General features: G+C 45.0%; 1 protein-coding gene across 1 annotated transcript; it reads left to right on the top strand.

Annotated features, from left to right (window-relative positions):
- The first annotated feature begins 9,649 nt into the window (after positions 1-9,649).
- LOC113615250 (zinc finger protein 304-like) lies at positions 9,650-15,482 on the top strand. Its single transcript, XM_027097468.1, has 3 exons — positions 9,650-10,165; positions 11,500-11,626; positions 13,542-15,482. Exons 1-3 carry the CDS (start codon positions 10,133-10,135, stop codon positions 15,362-15,364), a joined length of 1,983 nt encoding a protein of 660 aa, XP_026953269.1. The 5' UTR covers positions 9,650-10,132; the 3' UTR covers positions 15,365-15,482.
- Positions 15,483-15,941: the final 459 nt, after the last annotated feature.

Genomic DNA, 15,941 nt, shown 5'->3' on the forward strand with positions numbered 1-15,941 from the left:
CAAATCAAGTGGGGTATGAGTTCTCACCAAAGTGCTCAAATGGCTGGCAAATACTCTAGATAAAGCAAGAGAGCACAGCAATCTGTTCTCCCTGCTTTTTAACAAAATTGAGATTTTTTTTGACCACCTCGAACCCATGGCCCCTGCAGTGGAAGTGGGGAGCCCTAACCATTGGACAGCCAGGGAGTTCCCAAAATTGATATAATTAACGTACAATATTTATTAGTTTCAGCTGTACAACATAATGATTCGGTATTTGTTTATATTGCAAAATGATCACCACAATGTCTACTTCATATTGTCCTCATAGTTACAAAAGTTTTTTATGTTGAGAACTTTTATGATTTACTCTCTTAGCAAGTTTCAAACTGGCAATAGAGTATTATTAACTATAGTGACCATACTCCCTTCCAGCTAATAGCGGGAGGGTAGCTTCTGTAATACACATGGGCAGTGACAGAACTCCATTGACGGCCCCAGGCAGGTCTGAAAGTGCAACAGCGTTCACCAAAGTTTCCCGCAAACTTGGCCCTTACTGTGAATCTCCCTAGTGAGGACGTCTGGATGTACGAGATGCAGTTTCTGGGGGATATCTCCCTCACAGGGGCTAATCTCCAGAGCTTACATCTGTTATTATGTTTAAAAGCCAAGAGCACAGTGGCTGCACGTGTAACGTCTTTCTCCAGTGTGAGCTTCCTGGTGCTGAATGGAGACGGACTAGTGGCTGAAGACTGTCCAACATCTGCTGTACTCCTAATACCCTGCTGGGTGTGGAGTTGTTCTGTAAGATCAAAAGGTTCTTGATGGTGGAACACACAGAACAATGACACTGGGATACATGAAAGACAGAACTGTTTGTTACTTACAGCTCAGAATGAGAGAAAGACGTTAGGGCAACACAGAGGGCTGTGTCCAGGGACAGGATGACAGCAAGCTGGAGCTGTGGTGGGCAGTTTATGTGTGACAAGAGTGATGGGATTAGCTAGGTTTCATGAGCTGTCTGCGGACTGGCTATTTTGAATAATTGTAAGGGTTCCAGAACATAGGGGCTATCACTGTCTGACACCTTGGTGTCTGGTAGTCCAGAGTATGAGAGCCTGATAAGAAAAGTGGTTGGGGGTGTGGGCTTCATCAGCTGTTCTAGAAGGGGAACAGACCGTCCACTTGATAGGGCTTCAAAACTGAGTCAAACCACTATTTAAAAACTTTAAACATATATATCAAAATGTTGTGGTATTGACATAGACACACATAGAGGAGAAAGGAATAAAATAAAGAGCACAGAAACAAACCTTCACACACATGCTCAGATGTTTTAAAAGGGTGCAGAGACCATTCAAAGGGAAATGAGTTTTTTCAGCAGATGGTGTTGAAAAAACTAGATATCCACACGCAAAAGAATTAAGTTGCACCTTTACCTAACATGATATATAAAAATGAACTCAAAATGAATGAAAGACCCAAATATTAGGACTTAAAAGTGTAATACTCTTAGAAGAAAACAGGAAAAAAGCTTCACGACACTGACAATAATTTCTTGGACGTGATACCAAAGACACAGGCAACAATAACAGAAATAAATTGGACTACACTGAAATTTAAAATTTCTGTGCAATAAAGGACTAAATGGAGAGAGTGAAAAGACAACCTCAGAGTGGAAGAAAATATTTGCAAACTATTTATCTGTTAAGGAGTTACTACACAGAATATATAAAGAACGCCAACATCTAAATAACAACAACAATAAATAATAACCCCATTAAAAAATGGAGAAAGGGGCTTCCCTGGTGGCGCAGTGGTTGAGAGTCCGCCTGCCAGTGCAGGGGACATGGGTTCATGCCCCGGTCCGGGAAGATCCCACATGCCGCGGAGCGGCTGGGCCCATGAGCCATGGCCACTGAGCCTGCGTGTCCAGAGCCTGTGCTCCGCAACGGGAGAGACCACAGCAGTGAGAGGCCCGTGTACCGCAAAAAAAAAAAAAAAATGGAGAAAGGATTGGAAGAGACATTTTCCCAAAGACCAAATACAAACAGCCAGCCAGCAGATGAAAAAAATGTTCAAAATCATTAAATGTAAATCAAAACCACAGTGAAATAATCACCTTGTGTCCCTTAGGATAGTGTTACAAAAAATAAAACAACGAGAAGAAAATAAAGAGTGTTGCTGAGGGCGCAGAGAAATTGGAACCTTCAAGCTGCACTGGTGTAAAATGGTACAGCTACTATGGAAAACAGCCCCTCAGTTCCTCAAAAAATTTAAATATTGAATTACCACATGATGCAACAATTCTCATCTGGGAATATACCTAAAAAGGACTGAAAGCAAGGCCTCAAAGAAATACTTGTGCAATCATGCTTATAACAGCATTAGTGCAATAGGCAAATAGGGAAAGCAATCCAAGAGCCAACTGATGATGGGATACAGAAAAAGTAACATATACATAAAATGGAGTATTATTCACTCAAAAAGGAAGGAAATTCTGACACATGCTAGGAAGTGGTTGAACCTTGAGGACATTGTCTTCAGTGAAGTAGGACAGCCATAAAAGGAGAAAAACTTTATGACTCTTATATAAGCTCCCCTGAGTGGACAAATTTATAGACTTAAATTAGAATAATTGTTGTCAGGGGATAAGAAAGGGAGGATGAGGAGTTGCTGTCTAATGTGTTTAGTTCCAGTTTTACAAGATGAAAAGACTTCTGAATATTTGCTTGCACAAAAGGTGAGTGTATTATTACTGACGAACTTACTCTTAAATATGGTTAAGATTGTAAATTCTATGTTACATGTATTTTACCACACTATAAAAAATTTTTAAACACCTGCATAGCAGTACTTCCCAGTGCTAAATCAGATCAGACTTTTCTTTGAAGTCTTTCCCTGTTTGCAATACTTTTTAGCGTGAACTTCTTGGTGCTGAATGAGGTGGGAGTTTTGGCTGAAGAGTCTACCACATACACTGCACTCATAAGACCTTTCTCCTGTGTGACTTCTCTAATGCCTAATGTGATTTGAGTTGTGCCTAAAGAGTTTCCCACATACACTACACTCATAAGGCCTTTCTCCAGTGTGAGCTTTCTGATGCTTCTCAAGCATGAAGTGGTACCTAAAGAATTTTCTACATTTGGTGCATTCAAAACGCCTTCCCCTAGTGTGAATTCTCTGATGAATAATGAGCATGGAGCTGTCTACAAAAAATTTCCCACACACACTGCACTCATATGGCCTTTCTCCAATGTGAACTCTCTGATGTCTTTTGAGTGTGAGGCTGTACCTAAAGACTTTCCTGCATTCACTGCATTTATATGGCTTTTCTCCCGTGTGAACTCTCTGATGAACAATGAGTGTGAAGTTGTCTTTGATGCACTTCCCACACTGGCTGCACTCATAAGGTGTTGGCCTAGTGTGAACTGTCTGCTGTTCAATGAGGCAAGAGCTTTGTGTAAAGAATCTTCCACATCAAAGGTGCTCATATAGCTTCATTTCAGTATGTATTGTCTGGTGCTGAACCAGGTGGAACCTTCTGATGAAGGTCTTTCCACTTTCACTGCAATGGTTTTTCTGGTGCTTAACAAGTATGTGTTTGTGGCTAAAGGTTTTCCCACATTCACTGCACTTGTAATCATTCTGTCCACTGTCAAATGTCGCCCTGCCTTCCATGTCGCTGTGTGGCTTCCCTCCTGTGTGAAGGGCTTGGTGCTGGAGAAGGCCTGAACTGGCTGGAAAGTCTTTCACTCCCACTCTGCACGTCAAGGTCCTCTCTGCCACGTGAATGCTGCAGTTCTTCACAAATGAATTCCTCCCCTCATCCCATTGGGGGAGTTTCTTTCGACTCAGCTCCTTTTTTTTTTTTTTTTTTTTTGTGGTACTTGGGCCTCTCACCGTTGTGGCCTCTCCCGTTGCGGAGCATAGGCTCCGGATGCGCAGGCTAAGCAGCCATGGCTCACGGGCCCAGCCGCTCCGCGGCATCTGGGATCTTCCCGGACCAGGGCACGAACCCGTGTCCCCTGCATCGGCAGGCGGACTCTCAACCACTGCGCCACCAGGGAAGCCCTCGACTCAGCTCCTTTTGGTGCTGGGAAAGACTTGACACACATGTGTACACCTCTTGCTCGGGGTGTGTCCCATCGTGCTCAGCCAGGTGCAAAATGTGTTTCAAGAGTAGGCCACATATCTCACAAGAATGAGACTTCTGGATGGATGGATCTAGCTTTGGAGTCTTGACCTGTGACTCTCTAACAACATCATCTTGCTCTGAAAGGGCCTCCTCATCCTGGGCACTGTGCCGACAACCTGGAATAAGAGAGATGCTGATAAACGCATAAAAAATTTAGAACACATCCTCTCACCATACACAAAAATAAACTCAATTGGCTTAAAGACTTAAACATAAGACATGACTCTATAAAACTCCTAGAAGAGAACATAGGCAAAACATTCTCTGAGATAAATCATATCAATGTTTTCTTAGGTCAGTCTCCCAAGGCAATAGAAATAAAAACAAAAATAAACAAATGGGACCTAATCAAACTTACAAGCTTTTGTACAGCGAAGAAAGCCATAAAGAAAACGAAAAGACAACTTACAGAATGGGAGTAAATACTTCCCAACTATGTGACCGACAAGGGCTTAATTTCCAAAATACACAAACAGCCATACAACTCAACAATAAAAAAAAACCAAACAACCCAATCCAAAAATGGGCAGAAGACCTAAATAGGCATTTCTCCAAAGAAGAAATACAGATGGCAAATAGGCACATTAAAAGATGCTCAACATCGTTAATTAGTAGAGAAATGCAAATCAAAACTCAATGAGGTACCACCTCACACCAGTCAGAAAGGCCATCATTAAAAATCTACAAATAACAAATGCAGAGAGGGTATGGAGAAAAGGGAACTCTTTTACACTGTTGGTGAGAATGTGAGTTGGTGCAGCCACTGTGGAAAACAGTATAGAGGCTCCTCAGAAAACTAAAAATAGAATTACCATAGGATCCAGCAATCCCACTCCTGGGCATATATCCCAGCAAAACTATAATTTAAAAAGATGCATGCACCCCTATGTTCACAGCAGCACTATTTACAATAGCCAAGACATGGAAACAACCTAAATGTCCATCAACAGAGGAATGCATAAAGAAGAAGTGGTATATTTATACAATGGAATACTACTCAGCCATAAAAAAGAACAAAATAATGCCATTTCCAGCAACATGGATGGAACCAGTGATGATTATACTAAGTGAAGTAAGTCAGAAAGAGGAATACAAATACCATATTATGTCACTTATATGTGGAATCTAAAATATGACACAAATGAACATATCTATAAGACAGTAACAGACTCATTCATAGACAACAGACTGGTGGTTGTCAATGGGAAGGGAGATGAGGAAGGGTTAGATTGGGAGGTTGGGGTTAGCAGACATAAGTTTTTATATATAAAATGTATAAACAACAAGGTCCTACTACATAGCACAGAGAAATATGTTCAATATCCTATGAAAAACTATAATGGAAAAGAATGTAAAGAAAAAAATGTACATATATGTATAGCTGAACCACTTTGCTGTACAGCAGTAATTAACATAACATTGTAAATCAACTGTACTTCAACAATAACAGCGAAACTTTGTAGATAAATAAGACAAAATAAAATAAAACAAAATTACAAGGATATCAAAGGAGGTTCTTTAAAGAAACAGCCCTGTGGTCCCCACAAGTAGTGACCAGGTCAATGCCTGAACTTCCTGGCATAGGCAGGCTCCAAAGACTGTCAGCAAAAGGCAGGGGAAGGCCTGGGACACCGAGGTTCCATGCCTCTAGACAGAGTCACCCAACCAGGGACATGCAAGGCTGGTGGGATCTTTCAGACAAACTTCAAGAGTTCTGACTCCTGAGCCCTGTCTTACAAGACCCGAGAGCAGCAGGGATGGGACTTCTGGGAGAGAAGGACTACATTGCACAGAGTCCACCCCTGGCACCAACAACACACATGCCAGGAAACCACGAAAGAAAGCAGTACCCATGGTCTCACTGTGGGAAGGTCAGAGGTGCCCCTGGGAAAATGGGGAAAAACAGAGCCCAGCCCAGGATGCTGGGGTGAGTGAGAGGGCCTTACCTATGGAAGACGAAGGTGCAATGTTCTGTAGCATCACATGACGGTACAGGAGCCTCTGAGCCTCATCAAGGAGTCCCCACTCCTCCTAGGAGAAATATATGACCACGTCCTCAAAGACCACAAGGCCCTGTAAAAAATGGGTTAGTTCACACCATGAGCAGCTTTGTGTGCTGTATTTCCTTCCATTCTGTATTTGTCTAGTCTCCATCCATCAATCCTAGGGCCAAACTAAAAGCCAAATGTGTTTATGTCTCTCCCTATCATTCAGAGCCCATGGTCTGAACCACCTCCTTATCTAACTCTCATACACCAAGTCAATATATCCCCTGCCCTAACTCAACCCAGGGCCAGATACCAGACAGCTAGGGACAGCTCTGAAGCTGTAAAATCCACCTGAATTATTCAGACTGGTCGATCATAAGCTATTCCCCTTATTCTCTACATCCTAACATGGATGAACTGAAGATCCTGAAGAGGTAAGTGTATGAACCATTGTACCCACCAGATTTGAATTTATGGACGTAAATGAGTAAATGAGCACACGGAGAGGTCAGTATTGTTGAAAAAGATTTCTATAATTTCTATTTCTTAAGTGTACAGTGAACACTATGCCAAACAGGGCCATGTGAGGAAGCACCAGATTTGAGCGGGAGGCAGAAGCAGGCGCAAGGGGAGACCTAAACCAGAGCCTTTATTGGGTTTTTCCCAGTAAAAATGTGGAGAATAAGGGGAATAGCTTAGGACTGACTAGTCTGAATGTGATACATAAAATTTTTCATCATAAGGAAATACTTAAAGGTATATTAACGTGCAGACCAATTATTAAGTGTTTGGATAAATTTAACTAATTCAACATGTTCATTAACTGCCTACCTACACACATAATTTGAGGGATGTCGGTTCATTTAGTGTTTAGATCAGTAACTGTTTCATGTATTCTTTTTTTTTTTCTTTTTGTGGTACGCGGGCCTCTCACTGTTGTGGCCTCTCCCGCTACGGAGCACAGGCTCCGGACGCGCAGGCACAGTGGCCATGGCCCACGGGCCCAGCCGCTCCGCGGCATGTGGGATCCTCCTGGACCGGGGCACGAACCTGCATCCGCCACATCGGCAGGCCGACTCTCAACCACTGCACCACCAGGGAAGCCTTGTTGGATATATTTAATATCAAAAAGTATTGACTGCTAATGTAAGCATTTACTTCATACTCGTTTCATGTGATAGCTGATATAGTTGTGTTTAAATACATCTTCTGTGGGTGTGCTTTTCTTTGCCTCAGTTGATCTATACACTTCTTTTTTTAAAGTTTCTATTGAATATTTCTTTACATTTCAATTTTTCCTTCTTCAGATTTGCAGTGTATATATTCTGATTCTGTTTATTAGTGTTTAAGCTGAAAAGTGACAATGTATTTAACACGTAGTGTAGCATTATTAACATCTTTGATCTTTTTCTGGAAAATATAAGAGATTTAAACATTAATTTGCTCATCTCAGCTTATGTGCTATTGAGGATATGCAAGGTAATTCCATCATTCTGTCTCCAAAAATGAAATATTAATGTTTTATACAGATAATGAGTGGTTGTATTCATACACAAATGCACCCCCTCCCAGATTCTCATTCCTTTTATCATCGCAGACCACTCACCTGGGATCACTTTCTTCCAACCTTAAACATAGTTTTTAAAGTATTCGTGTTGGTTTTTTTTTTCATTAAATTTCTCACCTTTGGTCTCAAATAGTCATATTTTACTTACTTTCTTCAAAGATACATTTGTTGCATACAGAAACCTGATGGCGGTTATTTCTTCCAACGGTTTCATTATGTCCTTCCACTGTGTCCCTGACACATAACTTTATATTGAGTGTGAGTGGAGGTACATGTATGTTGCAGAAGACATCACGTAGAGATACTAACTTTGCAATGCAGTCAGTGAATGCATAGAGTTTTGGATATCACTTCAGTGAGGATATAAAAGTGTAGAATGTAAAAACAACAAACACACACAAAAAAAATAAAAATAAATAAATAAAAAGAGTGTAGAATGTAGAGAATGAATAATAAAGTGGGCATCTGGTGATCAAATCAATGGATTGTGCTAGAAAGTCACTAGGTGTTCACCAATACTGTTTTCTCCTTCTGGACACCGAAGAGGACAGGCATGTCCCAGCTTCCCTTACTTAATTTGGGACCATGCAAGTGAATTTTGGCCAATTGAAATGGGCAGGAGTGATCGTGTAAAATATTTCTTTGATTTATCTTCTCATTTATGCTTCTTCTTGGGGTTGCCTCTTTGGGTCTCACTGGTTCCAGTTTTCACACCTCCCCAGGAGTTACTGATTGCTCCTTTGGGAGCTGCAGGTCCAGGTGATGGGAAGATAATATCCTCATGAGAAGGAGGACCATACCTGGTGACCCTGAGGCACTAGATATCAGGTTGGGCCATCTCATGATCATGCATTTATGCCTGGATTTCCCTGCTCTCAGAGTTCAATGGGAAGGCAGGAGGAGTTTGAGCCTTTGTTCTTGTGAATTAGACATGAAATATGACATCATCTTATGAAATAAACCATAATATGAAACTATACTAATTCCACTGTCCACTTAAGCCTAAGGACAATTAGTTTTGATAGTTCTAAGTTTTGAATAATATGTCCTGTAAAAATTTATCACTTTGACAATAGAGTTACCTGTAGTTTATGAAAACTTCCTGCAGCTAAAGTTAAAAAAAAAAGTTAAACTAAAGGTATACAGGTGTGCTTTATGCAAAAATTTTAACCATTGCCTATAATGCTACTTGCTGACTCAGGGAATGATTGTATTTTATATTTTAAAAAACATAATCAGTGATTCTGCGAAGAGGAGCCTCTGATATCCTCCTATAGCTGTATGTGTGAGAATCTTGTGGAGATGATGAATAACAATAATAGCTTGTGTGTATTTAGCACCAGGCCTTGTGGTAAGCACTTTTCATTTCACTTCCCATGAGGTAGGCTGTAGTATATTCCCATTTTAGTTGAACTTTGGGGGAAGGCGGTGCTCATGACTTTTAATGAGAGCTCCCACCCGCGGGGGTTTCTGTGTCAGAAGGTGTAGGTTGGATCCGAGAACTTGCATTATTAGTAAGTTCACAGTGATGCTGACCCAATTTGGGTATGAACGAATTAGAGGTACATTTCATGTTTTTAAACGAAGACTGCACGAGAGAGGGATATTCATTGTTCAATTTAAATCTCAGTCCCCAAAACTCAAGAGAGGTGAAGCAGTTCTCCCAGGATGAAAGAATGCTCCACCTGCTGGAGACGGCGGAGGACGCGGCGTTGTCACAGGTGACCACGGAAATCTGGACGCGTCGCCTTTAAGAGGGGTTCTGGCCCTCCGCGAACAAATTCCTCCCCGATCTTTCTCCCTCCACCAGACTCCGCACCGCTGTCGTGGAGAGCCGGAAATTTGGTATGAGGACACAAACTCCTTTACCCAGAAGTCTGTGCCCGGCTCATCCGCGCTGCGCCAATGACAGTCCAGAAGATGGGCGTTTCCTGCCGCCCTTGCCGGCAGAGGCGGGACTTCCGGTGTCGCGGCCGTGACGTCTTCTGCTTGCGCCAAGGCTGTCGGGAGTGGCTGAGGAGGTTGGCTGGGAGGACTTGCTGGGGTCCGCCTTCCATGCAGCTCTTCGGAAGCGAACAGGGAAGGACAGTAGAAAGGATAGGATCTCCCTCCGCGTCGTTGTTAGGATCCATGGTCCCCGTCGTGTTACGGGCCACCTTGCGCGGAGGTGCTGGCCGGGGCTGTGCTCTTTCCGAGGCCTTCGCACCCGCCCTCCGTCCTCGTCCGCTTCCAGAGGCGGCACCCTGAGCCTGAGCGCCTTTTTACAAGGGGGAGCCTGAGGCTCTGAGTGCGATAGTCGTCCCGAGGCCACTCCGCCCAGTGTGGGGTGGGGGTTCGGCTGCTTCCGCAGAGCCCGCTCCAGTCGCCAGTTTCTCGACCCTGTTCTGCTCAGAGGATCCCATGGCGGCCGCGGCGCTTATGGACCGAGCTCAGGTGAGTGGAGGGTCCCTCAAGCCCTCACCGCTTCAGGTGTAGGGGATGGTGTGTTCTAGAGCTTTCAGCACTTCGCCTTCATCGCTCCCTTCTCTTGAGTATAAAGGCGGTGAAGGGCGGTCCTTGACGGTGGATATGTGGCGAGGTTCCCTTTCCCAGTGTTGATGGGGTGAGGCGTGAAATGGCTTCCAAGGCCCAGGAGCCAACTGGTACGAACACTTGGAGGTGAGAATGAATTAGGAGTGTTCAGGAAACCGCAGGTTTATGTTATGTTTGGTGAGAATAGAGAGCAGGCAGTCAGGAATCAGGCCTAGAATGGCAGCCTGAGGAGCTGGGCCTCTTTTCTGGTGGTGGCGGGAGCCATGGAAGGTGTGTAACAGAGAAGGGAAGTGATCTGACATAGGTGTTAACAGGCTTCCTCTTGTAGCAGAGTGGAAAGATTGGGGAAGCCTGAGGGTGGGCAGGGAGACCAGGATGGAGTCTACTGCAACAGTCCAGGTGAGTGTTGATGGTGGGTGGACCAGAGTGGTGGCAGTGGAGGTTAGAGAGGTGTATGGATTTTGTATATGTTTTAAAACTAGGGTCGTTGGAGATTTTCTGATGAGACATAGTGAGATTCTGGGACTCTTCACCTGCCCTGTCCCCTGCACTTGAGTCTGGGAGCTTTAACGGAGGGGTCCTTTCTAGCTCAGCATCCTAAATTTAGATCGAGAGTTATATGAAGAGGTTCCTGCTTCTTGCAGCCAATAGGATGAGGACTGGAAGAGTGTATTAGACCCAGGAACAGCATGTGTAAATGCTTGGAGGTAAGGTTGAGTTGGGAGTCCTTAGGCACCTGGGTGGCAGTGGTGCCTGTCATAAAGACATATGAGTACTTCCTGGATACTGTATGCAGAGTGACTTCAGGAGTGGAGGTTGCCTTGGAGGTGCATATGGTGTGGATCAGAAGGTTGTCAGTGTTAATGGGTTGTGGTCCCGATATGACGAAGGTGGTTCAGAGTGATGTACATGTTGGGAGCAGTGTGGACTGATGGCCTCAAAGTTGTGTCTGGGAGGCATGTTCTGGAGGATGCCAGCCGGAGAGTGTTTGGTGCCCCTCATGCAAGGCCCATAGCTTCCATAATATATTAATATATCTGCTCAGATGCCTGGTTCTGTTCTGGGCTGCACACAGCGATCAGAGAGACAGGAGAGAGAAGGCAATAGTGGTGTTAAGGTCTAGTATCGCCTCTGAATTGGGCAGCTGGGGAGGATAGGGACAAGGGGGTGGGTAGGTTAATGGGTAGACTGGGGACTCCTGTTGTGTGTGAGCTCAACTGTCCCCTTTGTGGCAGGGCTGTGTGACCTTTGAGGATGTACTTGTGTACTTCTCCCGGGAGGAGTGGGAGCTCCTTGAGGAAGTTCAGAGACTCCTGTACCGTGATGTGATGCTGGAGAACTTTGCACTTGTGGCCTCGCTGGGTAAGTCCCTGTTTCAGTTATCTATTGGTACATGGCAAATTACTCCAAAAGTTAGTGCCTTAAAACAATTAAAATGCGTTATGTAACTTTCAGTGTACCAGGAACCTCGCTTGTCACAGCTTACCTGGGTGCTTTTGGCTCAGGGTCTCTCATGAGGTTTCAGTCAAGCTGTCAGCCAAACCTGTGTTCTCATCTGAAGGCCATTCTCGGGAAGAATCCACTTACAAACTCACTCATGTTTTGTGTTTCCAAGATGTAATTTCTTGCGGCTTGTTGAACTGTGAGCGTTAGTTCCTCACTGGCTGTTGGTCAGAGGCCTCCCTCGGTTCCTTGTCATGGTGGCCTTTCTGTAGTGCACCTCATAACATGGAAAGTGCCTTCTCTGAGCAAGTGTGCAAGAGAGAACGTCCAGGATGATGGCTGGTCTTTTTCTAACCTGACCTGTAGAAAATGATCCCATCATTTTTGCCCTGTTCTGTTCCTTAGAAATGGGTCAATCAGTCCAGCCTATGGTCAAGGGAAGCGGCCTACACAGGGGCAGGAATACTGGGAGGTAGGCCCTCATGCCCACTCCAGTGTCCTTGGGGTTTGCTTTCTCCCCACTTCCCTTGGGGCAGCTCTTTCAGTCCAGCCAGATCAGTGACTCTTCTCCTTCCCTTCTTTGTTTCCCAGAGTAGGTGCTGTGGGTGCCAAGGCTGGGCCGTGTGTGGTGTCCCCTCCCTTGCTGAGCAGTCCCGACACCTATGCCCAAAGCCTTTCAGGATCGGGTTAGGAGTTCAGGGCTCTTTCACTCTGCTTCACAGATTCTGTCTGGCTTGGGCACTTCCATGTCCATAATGCCTCTGTGTCCATGTTCTGCCCCCATCTTCTGGCTGAGATTTCCTGGTGCATGACTATGCCAGGAATTGTAGGTACTGACATGGTCACTGCTTGTGGAAGACACAGGGATGTTCCGCCGAATCCTCCTTCGAGTTTTTTTGTCTTTTTTTTTATTTAACATTTTCTATTTTTTGTGGGATGGGTCTGTCTAGGTCACTCATCTGCTCTATGTTTTGTTTTGTTTTTTCTTGCAGTATAGTTGATTCATAATGTTGTGTTAGTTTCCCCTATGTTTTGTTTTGTTTTTTTTACAACCTCCATCTTCCGGATCCCATGTATTTGCCCAGGTGGAGAGGGGCAGGAAGCCCCGGGTGCCTGACAGGGAGCCCTGACTCCAGCCACAGTGAGAGAGGCCATAGAGGGCCTTGCCCTGCTGCATGGGAGCTGAAAGAGAGCCATCTTAGAGCTGAGTTCACATCATACTGAACCTGCTTTGTGTTCACCAGTGTTTTCTTGCCAAGGCACATAGCAGTACCTCACTTCTCCCTTTCCTTCCCCATTCTTGGCACTTGACGCTTTCTCTTCTGTCTTCCATCCCTTTGTTGTTTCCCCACCTCTCTGGCCTCTGTGTCTCTCACTCATTCTCCTCTTCTCCGTCCACATTGCTCTGCAACATTGGCTACTATAATGTGTCATGAGTTGTGCACATATCCGTATGTAGTCCTTAAGAACCAGCTACTTACTTGCAATCAGATTTTCCTGGGCTTGGACGCAGCCTTCTGCACAGAGCTCACCTGACACCAGCAGCTGAGGCCCTGCTGAAACCCTTTTGTAGAGGAGTGAGTTGGAGACCTTGCCTCTACTTCTGGTACTGTCCACCATCACTGTGTCTTAACCCAACGTTAGAGTTCCTCCATACTGTGACGTTTAGAGGCCCAGGACTGACAATGGATGCTTCCTCACCCTGATCCTGGCTCCCTCATCTTGCCAAAAGCCAGTGGACTCATTCATTGGTGTGTCACACATACATATGTGATGGAGTTGCTGCTTCCCACCAAAATCAACATGTCCTTCACTAGCATTTCTTTGCTTCTAGGTTGTTGGTGTGAATCAGACAATGAGGAGGCCCCTTCTGAGCAGAGCATTCTTGTAGGAGTATCAGAGGTCAGGACTCCTGAGTCATGTCCATTTATCCAGAAAGCCCACCCATGTGAGATATGTGACCCACTCTTGAAAGACATTTTGCACCTGGCTGAACACCAGAGATCATGCCCTGCACAGAAACAGTACACATGTGACCCCTGTGGGCGAGGATTCCTGTTCAGTGAAAACTTTTATCAGCCTCAGAAGCAATATAGTGGGAAGAATCCCATCAGAAGGGATGATGATGGGGCCTTACTTGTGAAGAGCTGTGCTGTCCACATGTTAGGGAGACCTTTTACTTGCAGGGAGGAAGGGATGGACTTGTCAGATAGCTCTGGCCTCTTCCAGCACCAAAGTACTCACAATGGAATGAGTCCATGCAGAAGGGCTGAGTTCATGGAGCCCTTTCCACAAAGCTCCAGACTCGGGCAACACCAGGGAGACCGTGATGAACTGATGCTTCTTAATTGCAGTGACAATGGGAAAGCCTTCCTGAACACCTTCACTCTCCATGACAACCAGATAACTCAGGCTGAAGTGCGAGCTTTTAGGTGCCTACCATGTGGAGATCTGTCCAAGGAGAATTCGGCTCTTACTCATCACAATAAAATTCATAGTGGAGAAATTTCACATGTGTGTAAGGAGTGTAGAAAGGCCTTCATTCACCTGTCTCACCTAAAAACCCACCAGAAATTTCACACTGGGAAACGACAGTATACATGCAGTGAATGTGGAAAAGCTTACAGCAGAAGCTCCCACCTTGTTCAGCACCAAAGAATTCACACTGGAGAAAGGCCTTATGAGTGCGGCGAATGTGGAAAAGCTTTTAGCCGCAAAAACACGTTTGTTCAGCACCAGAGAGTTCACACTGGAGAAAGGTCTTATGACTGCAGTGAATGTGGAAAGGCCTACAGCAGAAGCTCCCACCTTGTGCAGCACCAGAGAGTTCACACTGGAGAAAGGCCTTATGAGTGCAGTGAATGTGGGAAATTCTTTAGCCAAAGCTCTCACCTTATTGAGCACTGGAGAATTCACACTGGGGCAAGGCCTTACGAGTGCATAGAATGTGGAAAATTCTTTAGCCATAACTCCAGCCTCATTAAACATAGGAGAGTCCACACAGGAGCAAGGTCTTATGTGTGTGGCAAATGTGGGAAGGCTTTTGGCTGCAAAGACACACTTGTTCAGCACCAGATAATTCACACTGGAGCAAGGCCTTATGAGTGCAGCAAGTGTGGAAAGGCCTTCAGCCGTAAAGACACGCTAGTACAGCACCAGAAAATCCACACCGGAGAAAGGCCTTATGAGTGTAGCGAATGTGGAAAATTCTTTAGCCATAGCTACAACCTCATTGTGCATCAGAGAATTCACACTGGAGCGAAGCCTTTTGAGTGCAGTGAATGTGGGAAATGCTTTAGCCACAACTCCAGCCTCATTCTACACCAGAGGGTTCACAGTGGGGTAAGGCCTTATGTGTGTAGTGAATGTGGGAAAGCCTACATTAGTAGCTCCCACCTTGTTCAGCACAAGAAAGTCCACACTGGAGCAAGGCCTTATGAGTGCAGTGAATGTGGGAAATTCTTTAGCCGCAACTCTAGCCTCATCCTTCACCAGAGGGTTCACACTGGAGAGAAGCCTTACATGTGCAGTGAATGTGGGAAAGCCTATAGCAGAAACTCCCATCTTGTTCGGCACCAGAAAGTTCACACTGGTGAAGGGCCTCATGAATGCAACATCTTTGGTGGCCCTTTAGCTGCATCTGTTACACTTGTTTAGCAGCCAGAAGGTTCACGCTAGAGAAAGGCCTTATGAATGCAGAAAATGTGCTGTATCCTTGTTCAAGGTATTAGGACTCACACCAGAGAAGAGCTCTGTGAGTGCCCTTTGTGAGGGAGCCAGCAGGTCAACCTTGTACAATCGTACATCCACCCTGGGGAGATTCCCGATAAATACCACATAGGTGAGAAGCTCTCATGAGGTGCATTGCACTTCCTCAACTGTCCAGGGCTCTTGACAGTTATATCACTGCCAGTGCCTGTGGTGGAAGCCATCTCATTGGTGTTAAGTTTCCACAGTGTCTGTCAGTTACTCCAATATGCTCAGGAAAGGTGGAGCCCTGTGCTGTCTCTCCTGATCCCTCTAGGGGATCGTGAATGTTCTGAGTGTATTGAAGATCCTCATTTCCTTCTCCATGACGGGGTTCTGAGTGACCATGATCTATCTCTGGCCGAAAGGATCTGAACTGGAATCTGCTGGTGATTACCAGACAAGATTTGCTTGACAATGTTGACTGTAACATGATAGCTGTGACTTATTTATCCTGCTTTCAAGTCACCCAACTTTGGAACTCCCT

Source organism: Aethalodelphis obliquidens, unplaced genomic scaffold (assembly GCF_003676395.1).
Source record: "Aethalodelphis obliquidens isolate GAN/ISIS:26980383/991018 unplaced genomic scaffold, ASM367639v1 scaffold113, whole genome shotgun sequence".
NCBI classification, from domain to species: Eukaryota; Metazoa; Chordata; class Mammalia; order Artiodactyla; family Delphinidae; genus Aethalodelphis; species Aethalodelphis obliquidens.